Source organism: Diplotaxodon limnothrissa, linkage group LG11 (genome assembly GCF_057381915.1).
Source record: "Diplotaxodon limnothrissa isolate DT_005_m linkage group LG11, D_limnothrissa_male_GT1.1, whole genome shotgun sequence".
Classification (NCBI taxonomy): domain Eukaryota; kingdom Metazoa; phylum Chordata; class Actinopteri; order Cichliformes; family Cichlidae; genus Diplotaxodon; species Diplotaxodon limnothrissa.
Window position 1 is genome coordinate 37496185 of NC_140606.1, and position 14334 is coordinate 37510518.

The 14334-nt window shown below is 41.4% G+C and overlaps 1 protein-coding gene across 1 annotated transcript; it reads left to right on the forward strand.

Moving 5' to 3' along the window:
• The first annotated feature begins 1308 nt into the window (after window positions 1-1308).
• On the forward strand, window positions 1309-13954 carry LOC146623526 (apolipoprotein M-like). The gene is made up of 7 exons (XM_085365971.1): window positions 1309-1507; window positions 1869-2008; window positions 4469-4539; window positions 13143-13280; window positions 13563-13658; window positions 13759-13786; window positions 13868-13954. Exons 1-6 carry the CDS (start codon window positions 1394-1396, stop codon window positions 13770-13772), a joined length of 573 nt encoding a protein of 190 aa, XP_085222097.1. The 5' UTR covers window positions 1309-1393; the 3' UTR covers window positions 13773-13786; window positions 13868-13954.
• The last annotated feature ends 380 nt before the right edge of the window (window positions 13955-14334 follow it).

Consider the following 14334-nt stretch of genomic DNA (forward strand, 5'->3'; position numbering starts at 1 on the left):
CAACAAGTGGTTGGGCATTGTTGTGCTCCAGGAAGAACCCAGAGCCCACTGCATTAGTGTACTTATTAACTTACAACTCTGTAGGATCCTTGTATTGCCTCCTGCTACCAGTAGTGACAGTGACCCTAGCCAAAAGCTAGACTAGTGTAAAAACAGTCAGAAAAGATGCAGAGGGAGAAATGTCCTCCACCCTTAAAACCAATCCTGTTTTGGGGCTTTCTCATTGTTTTCCCTCTAGTGCACCTGCATTTAATTTCATTAACACCAAAGCGGCTGAACCCGATTAAAAATTCCCCAAACTGACCAGAAGTTTAACTGACTTGTTTTTATACTCTACTCATTATAGTTTATCATCACTTTATTGTAGGAAACAACATAATTTGATCACAATTATGTAACCGTATGCAAAAAACCCCCAAATTGAAATGAAACTAATGTGATGTGATTTTTGATGTAGGAAAAAAACTTTCCTTATTTACTTTGAAGTGTGAATTATCTGGAGAAAGTTAATTAGGTGTAACAACTCCACCTTGTGGAAGCAGGTGTGGAACACAGCTCTAAGCAGAATTCAAATGAACACACAGCAGAGACTTCTTCATACATGAGACATGAAAAGGTCAGTTATTCAATTAGCTGTTCAAAATATTTTGGCAATTATTCATAGTCTTTAAAACTGGTCATTTACAGGGAATGTTTGCTTAGTTTTGTTATTTATTGATTATTGTTTTGTTAATAGCCTTCAACTAAATATTCTTTGTTTTTTGATACAATTGTTTTCTTGACTTTTTTTTTTTTTTAAATCAGAAGCAAACCTGATTGAGAGAGCCGTGTGTGATTCTTAATAATTCAGTAATTTAGTTCTCCCAAACCTAGTATGGGAAGACGAAACAGGAAGTTAATGATTCCTAGTGTGTGTGTGTGTGTGTTGACAGAAGGTGTGGGACGCGGGGCAGGATGAACACAAACAAAGTTAAAACTTGGGGTTGTTGTTTGTTATGTTCGTGAGAAAATTTGGTTGGTTCCAGTTTAGAAATAGCCACAAACACCTCCTACATATGATGATGAGTCAGTGATGGTGAGTTTTTAGCGAGTTTATTCCTTTCAGAAAGTGTTGGATGAGTAAGAATACCTGTGAGAATAAATGTCTCAGTTTCCTATAAATGTATTTTATCCTGACGCTGAAGTTTTATGTTCATGGATGCAAACATCCCATTTCCAACCTATTATTTACCTTTAAAGTTCAGGGGTAATGCTGCTGTGCAGATTAATCATTTACCTCCACCCACACTGATAAAGTGGTCTGTTGGAGTATTGCACACATTCAGAGACAATCCTGGGAGTTTCCGGGCATTTTGATCAGGATTACTACAAAGTGTTGACTTAGACTGCAGCTATGTTAAAAGAAGTCTTCTCTCTTGTTCTGTCTTTGTACACTTTGTTGTATCAGACCATCGTTCCCTGCTTGGAGCCTGAGATGCTGTCTGTGAACGCGATCGACCGGCAGAAGGTGAGAGTAAAAATCAAAGGTAGAGGTTTAGATTTATGAAAATACCAAAGGCACTTCCCTCACTGGTCTGAGGGTTTTTTTTATAATAACCTCAGTACGACGGGATTTACTGTTGACCTTATTGGGTAATGTTCTGGTTAAGTGCATCTTATCTGTACAGGATTGGTATTTCACACTTACTACAACTGCAGAGAGATTTACCGAGATAAATATTAAGTACAACCACAAAGATGCACTTCCTACTCCCTCTGGTCTTTCCATAAGTGGTCTTCTGACGTGGGCTATTTTAAATAGCTTTCGTTCTCATACAGTTACTGCTACCCCGCACTGTCATGTCACACTCTGTGTGTGTCTGTTGCAGCATCTGGGGACATGGTACTTTAAAGCTGCAGTCAGTCACAGAGAGGCGGACATCCAGAAGTTCAGAGTGCTGGACAACATTGTCTTCACCATGGAGGAAAGAGCAAACGACACACTGCTGCTGACTGGACACATGCGCATGTGAGGCAGCAAGTTCAAGCACACACACACACACACACACACACACACACACACACACACACACACACACATTTTCAAATCTTTCATTTCTTTCTGGCCTTTGACACCACATGAGATGTTGGTTTTTATTTTTTCGTTTTATTTTAGTTGTTTTTAGTTGATTCTATGCTGTTTTATGTTGTTTTCTTTTTTAATATAGCGCTGTTTTAATTTTTATGTATTATGTGTTTTATTTATTTATTTTTCCTGTTTTCTGTTATTCTATTTTTTTCAACTTATTTTCTGCACAGCACTTTGGTCCTGTGCTGGGTATTTTAAAGTGCTTCATAAATAAAATTGGATTGGATAACTTTGTTGGGACATCTCATTGACATAATGCTTTCCATAACTGCATACCCTAACCATTACAAATGAACCCCTAACCCTATACCTTAGCCTAAACCTAACCATAACCTAATTGTAACCCTGACATTAAAACCACATTTTGAGTCTGAAAATGTCTTCATGGGGACGAGCATTTTGTCCCCATAAGTGACTGTTGATCCCCGCAAGTACAGTATGCCAGTTTTCTTTTTTCACAAATAATAATAATAATAATAATAATAATAAAATAACTCGATGTAAGGGAAAAAATGAAATGTTCTTGCAAAACTCAAAGGGTATGCAGAAGAGAATTTCTGAATGTGAAGCTAAGTTTAAAATTCAAGCTCACAAAAACTGGGTATAGAAAACTGGAAAGATGTTGAGGTCTGATGAGTCTCAGTTACTGCAGACAACATTTAGGTTTGACAGTGTTTCTAGTAGGTAATGGCAGAAAAGCTGAAGAGGGTGAATTGAGGCTGTGGTTTGGGGAAGGCCTCAGGATAGCACACTGTGTTTGAGCTCAGATCAGCTCAAACTGGTTTAGTGAACATGATGATGATGAGTTCGCTGCAGTCTAGTGGCCTTTCACAAAATTACCAAATCTCAATCCAACACAGCACCTTTGGGATGTAAATAAATCTGCAGCAATTGTGATGCTATTGTGTCACTATGGACCAAAGTCTCTGAGGACTCATCTATGCCACAAAGAATTAAGGCAGCTCTGAAGGTAAAAAGGGGTCCAGCACAATAAAATCATGCTATACTCAATAAAGTGGCCTGTGAGTGTATATGAATGCAAATAATGAAAAGCATAAATAACCCACTTCAATGATATTCTCTGGACCAGGGGTGGGCAACTCCAGGCCTCGAGTGCCGGTGTCCTGCAGGTTTTAGATGTCCTTGATCCAACACAGCTGATTTAAAGGCTAAATGACCTCCTCAACTTGTCTTAAAGTTCTCCAGAGGCCTGGTAATGAACTAATCATTTGATTCAGGTGTATTGACCCAGGGTGAGATCTAAAACCTGCAGGACACCAGCACTCGAGGCCTGGAGTTGCCTACCCCTGCTCTGGACATTGAAGCTAAATGAAATCACCTGTGAAATTGTGAAATCACCTGCATCAAAGCAAGTTGAAACATGTGATGCACACAATTATTTAATAAAATCGTATCCCGAAAAAGCACGTCAGCTTAACAGCACAGAACATTTCTAAGCTGTGAGCTATAGTTTCCTCCTCTGAAATGCAACAACTGTTCATTCACTTGTGTCATTGCACTTAGATTATTGTAATGCCCTCTTTACGGGCATAGAAAAATCACCTCTGTGACACCTGCAATTCAGAATGCTGCAGCCAGACTCCTGACACATTCTGGGAAGCAAGCTCACATTACCCCTGTTTTATTTCCTTTACATCAGCTCCCACTTGATTTCAGGAGTTTTAAAATCCTCACACTTACATACAGATAAGCAAATAGACAAACTCCAGACTATTTATCTCAACTTTTTCCTCAAACACACTGCTGGTTGCTATCTCACAACCTCGAACTTTATTAGCTGTCCCTCATCCAAGGCTAAAGACTAAGGGGGACAGAGCTTTTCAGTCTGTGGCACCGAGGCTCTGAAACAGTTTACCACTGTAGTTCTGTTTAGCTGACTCTGTGGAGTCTTTCTCTAATCCAACCTTCTGCTGAGATTCTTTTGTTATCTGTTTTTAACCTTAAATTCTGTTTTTAATATGGTTCTTTGTTTATATTGCATTGTAATTGTTGTTCAGCGCTTTGTGATTCTGATTACAGTGAAATAAACTTTACTTACTTTCAAGTTAGTTAAAAAATAGAAATGTTCCAGTGGAGTGTTCCTGATTTTGGAGTTTGACGAAATGGATAAACACGTGCGTGAAACTGCTTAATGGAATGGTCAGAACAGGAGAAATTAACAGAAACAAGAAACCCCACAAGCACAAATAGATACTAGAATTAGGGAAGTGATGTGTAGAAAATGTAACAGTCGTCAGTGCATGTTTCAGAATGAAACGAAAGTCTTTCTTCTATGTTTCACTTGCATTTATAAAAATTGCCATGTTCACTGTTTTTCAGGGGGGATAACTGCATAAAGCAGACCTGGACCTATCATATAAATCTTGAGAGCAATGATTTGGAACTGGAAGGTATCTGCAGCACCATCTACTTACACAGACGCTTATAATACACACATACACACAGTAAATATGGGTTTCCACAGGTCAAAGTAAGTTAGATTTTTAAGATGGTAACTTTGTGCTCATAAATAAAAAAGAATAAACAAACTGACAACAAATACAGCAACAAACTATGCAGCAGCTTCCCAGAGTCCTGCTGTTATCTGTTTGGGGAAACCCTTTCTATTACCCTTTCTAAGTATTTCTTAAAAATGTCAGTGCAGGCAAGAAGAAAACACCGGCAGAACTGTTGATGAAGTTAAAGAAAACAATTTTTTTTCTAACTTTTCTAATTTTAATGGTGTTTGGCTCATTGCTACGGGTCATTCGATCCTTATACAACTGTTGCAAGAGCTTGGTCCACATAGCCAGCAATAAGTCAGACTCGTTCCCGGTGGGTGATGGGTCCTGCCAGGGCTGCCCTTTGTCACAAATTCTGTTCGTAACTTTTATGGACAGAATTTCTAGGCGTAGCCAAGTGGCAGAAGGCTTTCACTTCGGTGGTCTCAGGATCTCATCTCGGCTTTTTGTGAATGATGTGGTTCTGTTGGCTTCATCGGGTGATGGCCTCCAGCTCGCTTTGGAATCGGCACCTCCAAATCTGAGGCCATGGTCCTCAGCCGGAAAAGGGTGGAGTGCCCACTTGGGTCAGGGACAAGTTCTTGCCCCAAGTGGAGAAGTTTAAGTATCTCATGGTCTTGTTCAGGAGTGACGGGAGAAGGGAGCGGGAGATTGACAGACGGATTGGTGCTGCAGCTGCAGTGATCTGGACGCTATATTGGTCTGTTGTGATGAAGAGAGAGCTGAGTGTAAAAGCAAAGCTCTCAATTTACTGGCCGATCTAGGTCCCTACCCTCACCTGTGGTCACGAGCTGTGGGTAGTCACCGAAAGAACGAGATCACGGATACAAGCGGCGGAAATGGGCTTCTTTGGAAGGGTGATTGAGATAGGGTGAGCAGTTCGGCCATCCGGGAGGAGCTCAGAGTAGAGCTGCTGGTCCTTCATTTCGAAAGGAGCCACTTGAGGTGGTTCGGGCATCTGACAAGGATGCCTCTAAGCACCTCCTGAGTGAGGTCTCCAGGGCATGTCCCACCAGGAGGAGGCCCCGGGGCAGACGCCTGGGAACGCCTCGGTGTTCCACTGGACAAGCTGGAAGAGGTGGCTGGGGAGAGGGACGTCTGGGCTTCTCTGCTTAGGCTGCTGCCCCTGCAACCTGGCCCCAGATAAATGGGAGAAGATGGATGGATGGATAAATGTTTTAGATGAATACGCAAACACATTTTCATTATTTGAAATTCTCAATTAAATCTGTGTTGATATAATTGCTTTACTTTAGACAGACAAAAGTACATTTATTACGTTTTGCAAATTAAATTACTGATATTCAAATTTAGCCGTCAATCATTAGTCTTGTTTTGTAGAAAGTTTATAGTAAAAGATAACACAGACGTCAAGTCAACTTGAAAATTCAAAAGTTAGATCAAAACAGATAGCAGCGTGCAGTAATGCTCTGCACACTCCTGACTGTGCTATCACCATAACGATCAATGACCCAGCTACACAGTTCACTCACTGTGTCACAGCTTTGCTTATCTAACATGAACACACACACACACACACACACACACACACACACACACACACACACACACACACACACACGCAAAGAACAATTCAGTACACAGAATGCGTATCATACCAGCCAACTGTCAAATTTTGCTCCTGCAAATGCAGAACTTCTTACAGTCCCACTAAAATTTGACACATAGTTTTACACTCCTTACGTTTGTACGGAGCCCCGCAGGGGACACGGGAGAAAAAAAAATTAAGACGGATTTTTGCAAGATCTCGCAAAAGTCCGTCTTAACTCTGTTACCTAATGCAGATGTTTGAGAATACTGGGTTAAGTGGATTAAAGTATCAAACAACTCGATCTCATTCTAAAATATTACAGTTTTTCTTGATTGCATTGACCTGCCTAAAAAAACTGGGATCCATTCAGTTTTTAACATCACTATCTCAGCAGAGCAAGTATGTTAACAATTTTTTCACTGAATTGACACATTTTCCCACCAGACTGCAAAACAGTTATTACAGATGTGATTCAAGTAGTCCAAACCCCACTGTTTTAGCTGTAGTAACCAAACAGAAATATGTATGAAACCCCTAAGGCACCTGTTTGACACTCCAAGTTCAAGTTCAAGTTCAAATTTTATTCGCCACATGCAGTGGCAGGTTGCCCTGCAGTGGAATGAACCCGCCCCCCGACCTTACACACACAACACAGACATCACATGGGGATACAAGTCAGAGAACGGTTGCATTACAGAAAAACACTGAAATGTGCACTACAATGGGAAAGTACAAGAGGAAAAAAAGAGACCTCTGCTCATGCTGGGCTTCTATGGGAGGACAGCATGAGAACAGGAAACAAAAAAACTCCTTCTCACAGAAAGCACATAAATGTCGAAGCGTCGAAGGCGTTTGGAAGGGGAGGAGGGATGAGTGAGTGCTTATCAGTGTAAGTGTATGTGTGTGCGTGTCCATAGTTCAGCTGAGACATTGTCCCTCGCCCTGCCAGGCTAAGTAAACAGACTGCCAGCCAACCCAGGTGGCCTTGCATGGAGTGGGAAGAACAGTCTAAACACAGTCATTATCAGGGAGTTTTTGTTCGGCTCCAGCCTCGAGACCACAGCTGGCACCAAAGGGATAGCCACATTATGATGGTGATTTTTCTTTAGTGCAAACAACTCATGAGAATTTCAAGCTGTTCTTAACAGTCTGACACTGGTCTCTCCATCTCCTGTTGGAGAGCCGCGAGCTTCTCCATGATGTTATCAAACTTGCGCTCCGTGGTCTTGTCATTCTTGTGCTCAAAGAGCAGATTCTGAGAACTCACGACCGCAGTGAGCTGCTCCAAGATGTGATCCAATTTATTCTGAGTATTCACAACAGCCGTAAGCTTCTCCAAGGTCTTATCCATGCTGCACTCAGTGAGCCCATTCTGCGAAGTTGCACCTCGTCCCATCGTTTCAATCCCAGCGAGCAGCCTTGGGGGGGTTTGAACAGCCGGTTCCGCTTTCTTAATTCTCCGATAAGCCAGGGCCAAGCCAGCTCCGATCAGCAAGAACCCTGTTATCATGGTTCCGAATAGGTTGATATCTTCAGCGTCCTCGATCGACAGTCCCGCCAGGCACACGACCCTCCATGTCTGCCACCCGTCCATCGTGTATCCGGCAGGGAAAGTACCTCCAGGACACTCGGACTTCTCGTTGAGAAAAGGGTGTCAATAGCATTCAGGGACCAGTTGATCAAATCCATAATTCTCTTTTAGGTTTTAGAAACAGACTGTGAGAGAGTGTTTCAGGGAAAAGTAAAAACACGAGACAAGACAAAGACATAAGAAGCTAAGCAGGGAAGATAAGGGAGAGCAGGAGAAAAGTGTGACCGCCTTCGCCAAGAGCCATCACAATAATCTTCAGTCTGCAGGACTTAAAAGGTGGCACGTCTGTGTTGTTCTTTACCAGCACGGATGGAGGCGGTCTGAGGCAAATGAGAGTGAGAGTAAGAGGTAGAGGGGTGCAGGTGTAGTTGGAAAGGCCCAAGTTTCAGAAGAAATTTGGGCAGCTGTTGTTGATCATGTTATCAATCATGGCCTTTTACTTAGAGGCTGGACAAAGAGTACAGCTTGTTCTAGACAGAAACACTGCTGCATTCGTTGTCAGAATTTTTTGACTGGAGAACAGATTGCTGTGCAGTATATACAGAGATATCTTCAGTGATATACTTTGTGTAACTGTTTCCTCATTCCCATTACAACTTACTATACATCTTTATAGAATCCAAAGGCTGCCATCCTCTGCATGTTGTGAACATGGTCGTTACAAACAATGCCATAAGCCTGACCACCACTGACCGCGTCCTAAGAAGTAACCATGTGGAAATGAAGCAGCAGTTCCATCTCAAAGGAACTCTGATGCTGTGAAGGAGGCCAGATGAAAATATGTGGAAATATTACTATACTGTAATGCCTTGTCATATCATACAGTTAGAGTCAACTGGAGACACCTTTCATTGTAAGTTTGTCCTTTTTTACTGAGAGAATAATGGGGCTTGAAGTTGGGGGCACATCGTGTCTCCATTTATGTTGTAAAAGAGGAGATGTGGAAAGAACCCCACTGGGTACAGCCCCACTTTCACCGTTTCAGGACAGAGGGGCGCCAACATAACCGTGCGTGCTGCCATCCCCAGTGATGGTGTCCTATGCCATATCCCCACTATTGGCCCGTACAACACCGAGCGCCTCATAACATTCCTGAACGCACTTTGTGAGAAGCTGATCCCACCTGAGGAGAGACGGCTGTTGAGGCCGGTCATGCCAATCTTGTAATTATTTTGGAGAATGTGGTGTTGCACCACTCTCACCTTGTCAATAAGCGGTTTGCAGTACACCCTCGTATGATGATGCAGTTCCTCCCAGCATATTGCCCATTTCTGAATCAAAGCATTTCTGATTCTGCATCCAGTTCATTGCCAGAAGACAGATTTGGTCCAGGCTATGTAGAAAGTTGACAACTGGCTACAATGACGAGCAATGGTGCACTGATTTGCACTGAGGACTGTATTTTGTTGTCCATTGTGTAATGATTGATTGGAAGAGCTCATACATGTGTTCGCAGATTAGAATCTGCTTTTGTTTCATATTTTAAATGTTTTTCTACGGTTAGAGTCAGTTTGCACTTTGACCATGAGCGCCTCTGTTTAGGCCTGTGTGCGCTAACTGTTTGGAAAGTGTGGAGTTTGCTGTCATGCAGTGGCCAACTCAAAAAAACAAACCTAAAAAAGTGTCACTGCTGTGTCGGCAGACGTTCAGGCAGAGGTTGGGATGAGGAGTGAGTTTATTTAAGTGGAGATGGGGAGGACAGGAACCAAGAAATAACTAAACTGGGAAAACCTAAACACATGAAACTGAAGCCAAAACTCACAAGATAACATGCAGCGGAACACGGGGAGACCCGGGGAGACATCACAGAAGAACCAGCAACTAACAGAGGCAAATACAAGGCTTAAATACACATAGGTGATAACGTGGGAATGAGACACAGAAGGAGAGCACAGCTGGGAGTAATCAGACATGACGAGACCAGACCTTCACAATAACACAGGAAATACACAAAGACGCAGACCAGAGGGGAAGAGAAAAACACTGAGGAGCATGAGGGAGAGCACAGACATGATGATAAACTAAACTAAACAACTTAGGACCGATAGAATAACTCCAAAAACAACAAATGAACTTCACAGTCTACAGAAACACAAGGAAACAAAGAATACTGGGTCAGAATGACCCAGGACCATGACAACAAGTATAATGATGTGGGTGGTAATCTGCGACTATGGTACCAAAATGATTACCATCATCATCAACTACTTCCTGCCTTTACAGCTGGACTTTTTTGCCCTTTAAAAGTGGCAAAATGTGTGCCTATCTAACCACCTACTGTGGCACTGTGGCATATCATGTTAAATAACTTTTAACAGCTGCACTGACCTAGTTTTCATTTCTTCACAAGTTGTTTTTCATTATGTGTCACATCATTTGGTGACACAGTTGTTGAAGCAGCAGTAGGTCAGATGTTTAGGCTCCTTCAATTGTTGAAATCTCCTTGGGCATACCACTAAACCCTGTATTTCCCCAAAGCAGCTGTGGCCATTGGTAGATCTGGGTAATAACACTTGTTGTAAAGTGGACTTTAATGTTTGTTCATTATCCTGGTACACCAAGATTTTCTTTAATTATCCCATTATGTCCCGGCTCTGCTAGGCAACAGGGAAGGTAACATAAATGAGGCCACCACGGAGGGAATCAGTTTAAGAAAAAGGTTTATTACAAAAAAAGTCAGAACTGAAAACTGATAGCAAACCACTAGGCAATTGGCCAACACAAAAGAACTTTCTCGTGTACAGGTACAAATTAGGTCTAGCCTCACAGGCAGGAATACGACTGAAGGCTATTCAGGCAAAATTCCACACCTTAAACAGAGTTCAACAAGCATGGTACAAAGACAGAAGCTTGAGGGACAACCTGCACATTCAGTCCAAAGCAGTGTCCACTGAATGAAAGTTCTTCAGCCTTTTGTAGTCACAGGTGGGTACAATCAGTCACTCATTGGTCCCTGGAGCATCACAGGTCAACAGCCAGCCAATCGTCTGTAGGTCCTGGCACACTTGGGTTTCCCTACAGGGAGGCCGGCCCACTTCCTCCAAGGCCAGGGGCCGTAACATCAGCCTCAAATGATCATTTCATACACCCACAGGGGATCTCCTCCTGGTCAGACATTTCTTTTTTTTTTTTTTCTTTCCTGGCTCTTGATGGAGGTGGTCACACTTTCTCCCTCTCCCTCAGTCAAGGCCACCCGCGTCGACCGAAGATTGTTGACTTTTGCCTAACTGAGTGAAGGGACACTTTCTCTCAGCTGAACACGGACACACGCACACATACGCATGTACACTGACAGAGACCTACACTCACCCCCCCACCCCCACCCCCTCCAAACGCCTTCAAAGCTTATGTCTTCTATGTTGTGAGATGTGATGATTCATGTGTCATGTGCTGAGGTGTTTTTTTATTAAACTGATCTCCCCGTTGGAGCTCAGTCTGGGGGGAGTTCGTTTGTCTTTCATCGTGTTGTGCACTTTCCATTGTTTCGGATCGGGTCGCTGCTCGTGCGGTCGACCGTCCATTGCTAGCCTGACCTGTCTCCCCAATGTGATGTTTGTGTATTGTATGTGCGGTTGGCAAAGTATCTATCTTAATTGCCCCTTGGGGATAAATAAAGTCACTGTGACTCTGACTGAGACATGCTTGAAGCACAACACCTAAGTGGTGATCAGTAGGCCAGAACCACCTCAGCTGACTCCTTTGGATGTGGTAGAGCAGCAGCTCTAACCAGACTCCCACAAATGACCCGTCTCAAAGAGTGAGCCCAAACGTGATTTGGAAGAAGCTCATGTCTACCACTTGTATTCCGCTGAATTTTAACCCAAACCATAACCTTTTTTTTTTTTTAAAGAACCTAACAATGTAGGACAAGTGTAAAGTTCACTGAGCTGTAAGGTGAAAGTCACTTCTGTGAAAGATTGTTTCATGTTTTAGGAGCAAAGTGATTAATATCAGCACAAACCCCCTGGCTTCTGTGATGTATTTACCCGTTAAAAGGGAAAATATTTGTGACCATTTCACCAACAGTATCCTGTTCAACAGACTGTGGGTTTGCATATCTGATGACACAGGGATTTGCAGCATGTATTTGCAATCGGTGGTTTTTTTGTTTCGTTTTTTTGCTTGTTTCGTGAGGGAAGGACTCGTTTGTCTCACCTCAATGGCCTTACGTTCCTCAGGGTTCAATTTTAGGGCAACAGTTCAGACAAGACCTCAGATAGGAATGAACTGTTCAGAATTTGATTTATAGGCCCTTCGAGTCTGATAGTAATGCAAAAGAAACCAAGGTTTTCTATAAATTACTTGTAATTACTTCAAACACATATAATTGACAGTTTTCATTGTAACACATAAATTACAAAAAAAAGTCTTGACCCATCCACACGAAGCTGGTCAAAAAGTGTGAAAGTCAGTCATCATTTTCTTTTAGTTTTAAAACAGCAAAAATAAACAGCTTCTTCTCAGTGTTTAACTCGTGCTGTCTATGCCCATAAAAATTTATAGTTTCTTTGATCTAAATAAAACTGCATGTGCAAAAAAAGCAAAAAGAAAAGACACCAGGAATGGGATGAATATCTTTCCAGAGTATTGTATTTATCAGCCCAAAAGAGAATTTTATGTTCTCGTCCCTGTGAATCCCCTTTGCTGTAACACGTCATGCTATACAAATAAATTGACAGTGAACATAAACACTGCAAATAACTACAGTGCTCCAGAAATGACTTTAAAAATGTGCTGGTCCTTTTATTTGATGGTGAATTGAGTCTACATCACAAAAAAGTGGTTAGCAACAGCATAAAGGCAGAAAGTCCCACATTCAGCACCTGAAATGACTGTAAAGTTTAAAAATCAACCCTGCCACATTATAGGGACAAGTGAAAATTTCTGCCACCTGTTATGGACTATTTTTATAATACCACATTAAATGGGAAACCACAATGGGACTCTACTGAATGCACTATTTTATTCCACCTTAGGTCACAGCCATGTTCTTGTGATTTAGGATTTTGACAATTTCTTTAATGACAAATCAGTAATTTCTTATTAGAGTTGACAAGATAACTAAATTCAGATTTAGCTTTTCTAACTGACCAGCCCCGTCACCCTGTTTTTCTATGCTTTAATGTACCCAGGGCCCAATTTCCACTGTAGAATTCTGTTTATTTGATCCATTGAAGTAGCATTTTCTGCAGCACTTTAGCTCAAAACTGACAGAATTCTGCTTCTTAAATTTAGATTTTTACACGGAGACCCTATTTAAAGCTAAAGTTTGATTAGAAGTTTCATTAGAAGGGAAAATTGATATCACAGTCATTATCTGCTTTGCTCTTTTCTGTGATTTTACTACAGGAAGGCCACAGCGCAAGAACCTACTATGGAGTGGCAAGTGGGCCGAATGCTCCGAATGCATCATTTTCCAGGAAATAGAGCCTCCACTAGACAAGGAGAAAGGAACGGAAGACTCCCTGCATAGACACATGCTGTATTGTAAGCTATTTTAAAGAATTAGAAGTTAAATGCAAATAAATGATTAAACAAAATGAAGCATTGTGCTTGAATCAAATGTCAGAAATATTAAGTCAGCCAAGTGATTACTGTAAGTGTGTTAACCGCTGCACTAGAGAACCAATCTTAAAGATGACAAAAATTACAATAAAAATTTAAACCTTTGGTTATTTTAAATGTTTGACACAATTCCAGCTTTCTGCTGAATGCACACACTAAACTTTCTTGACTAACTTACTTTTCGGTAACTATTTTTCTTTCAAGCTCGCAGCAGTAATAGCTCTGACATCGTGGCAACATTTCTGAAAAATGCAGCCTGTCATGACATGCAGGCGAACGTCACACCACGTCAAGAGAAAGGTGAGCGGTTTAGATATTATCTCTAACCACTCAAATAAATTTGTTTGTGCTTGAATGCAATAGTATTTGTCGACCTCTAAAGTTATACCTGTATTTACAGAGTTTTGCACGTAGTTATCAAGATTACGGTGAGCACATGCAGCATATACATTTTTCATATGTATGTGTCTATGTATGTATGACTGTTAAAATGTTCTTGGTTTTTACAGGTTACTGTTGGATCCACTGGCATCCTCAATTACAAGAATATTTCTTTCTTTTTTTCTTGAGTAATTGTTAACCAATTAAAACCAAAACACCTAAGTCCTGTCTCCCTCATGTGATTTGCTTTTCCATTTTTAAATTTATAAGTATATCAAGTTACGGTGCATCAGAAAACATCACAAAAAACACAGTGATCTTTATTGTTAAAATGAAACAACATCTATCAAAGATCTACACAGAAGGGGGCCTGGCTCACAGTACGTCTCTGCAGAAAAAAACTGGGTGATTTCCATGATGCTTTTGAGCAGAATGAGCTGTTCACAAAAGTTGTAAAGTAGGTGTCAAGGTTGTGCTGTGGCAGGCAGGATGTAGAAACAAAACAAGATACAAGAAAGAAAACATGATAACCGGGAGCTCAGTAGGAACTCAGGAGACCAGAAACTAGAAATCAAAGAAACTAGAAAACTAAGAG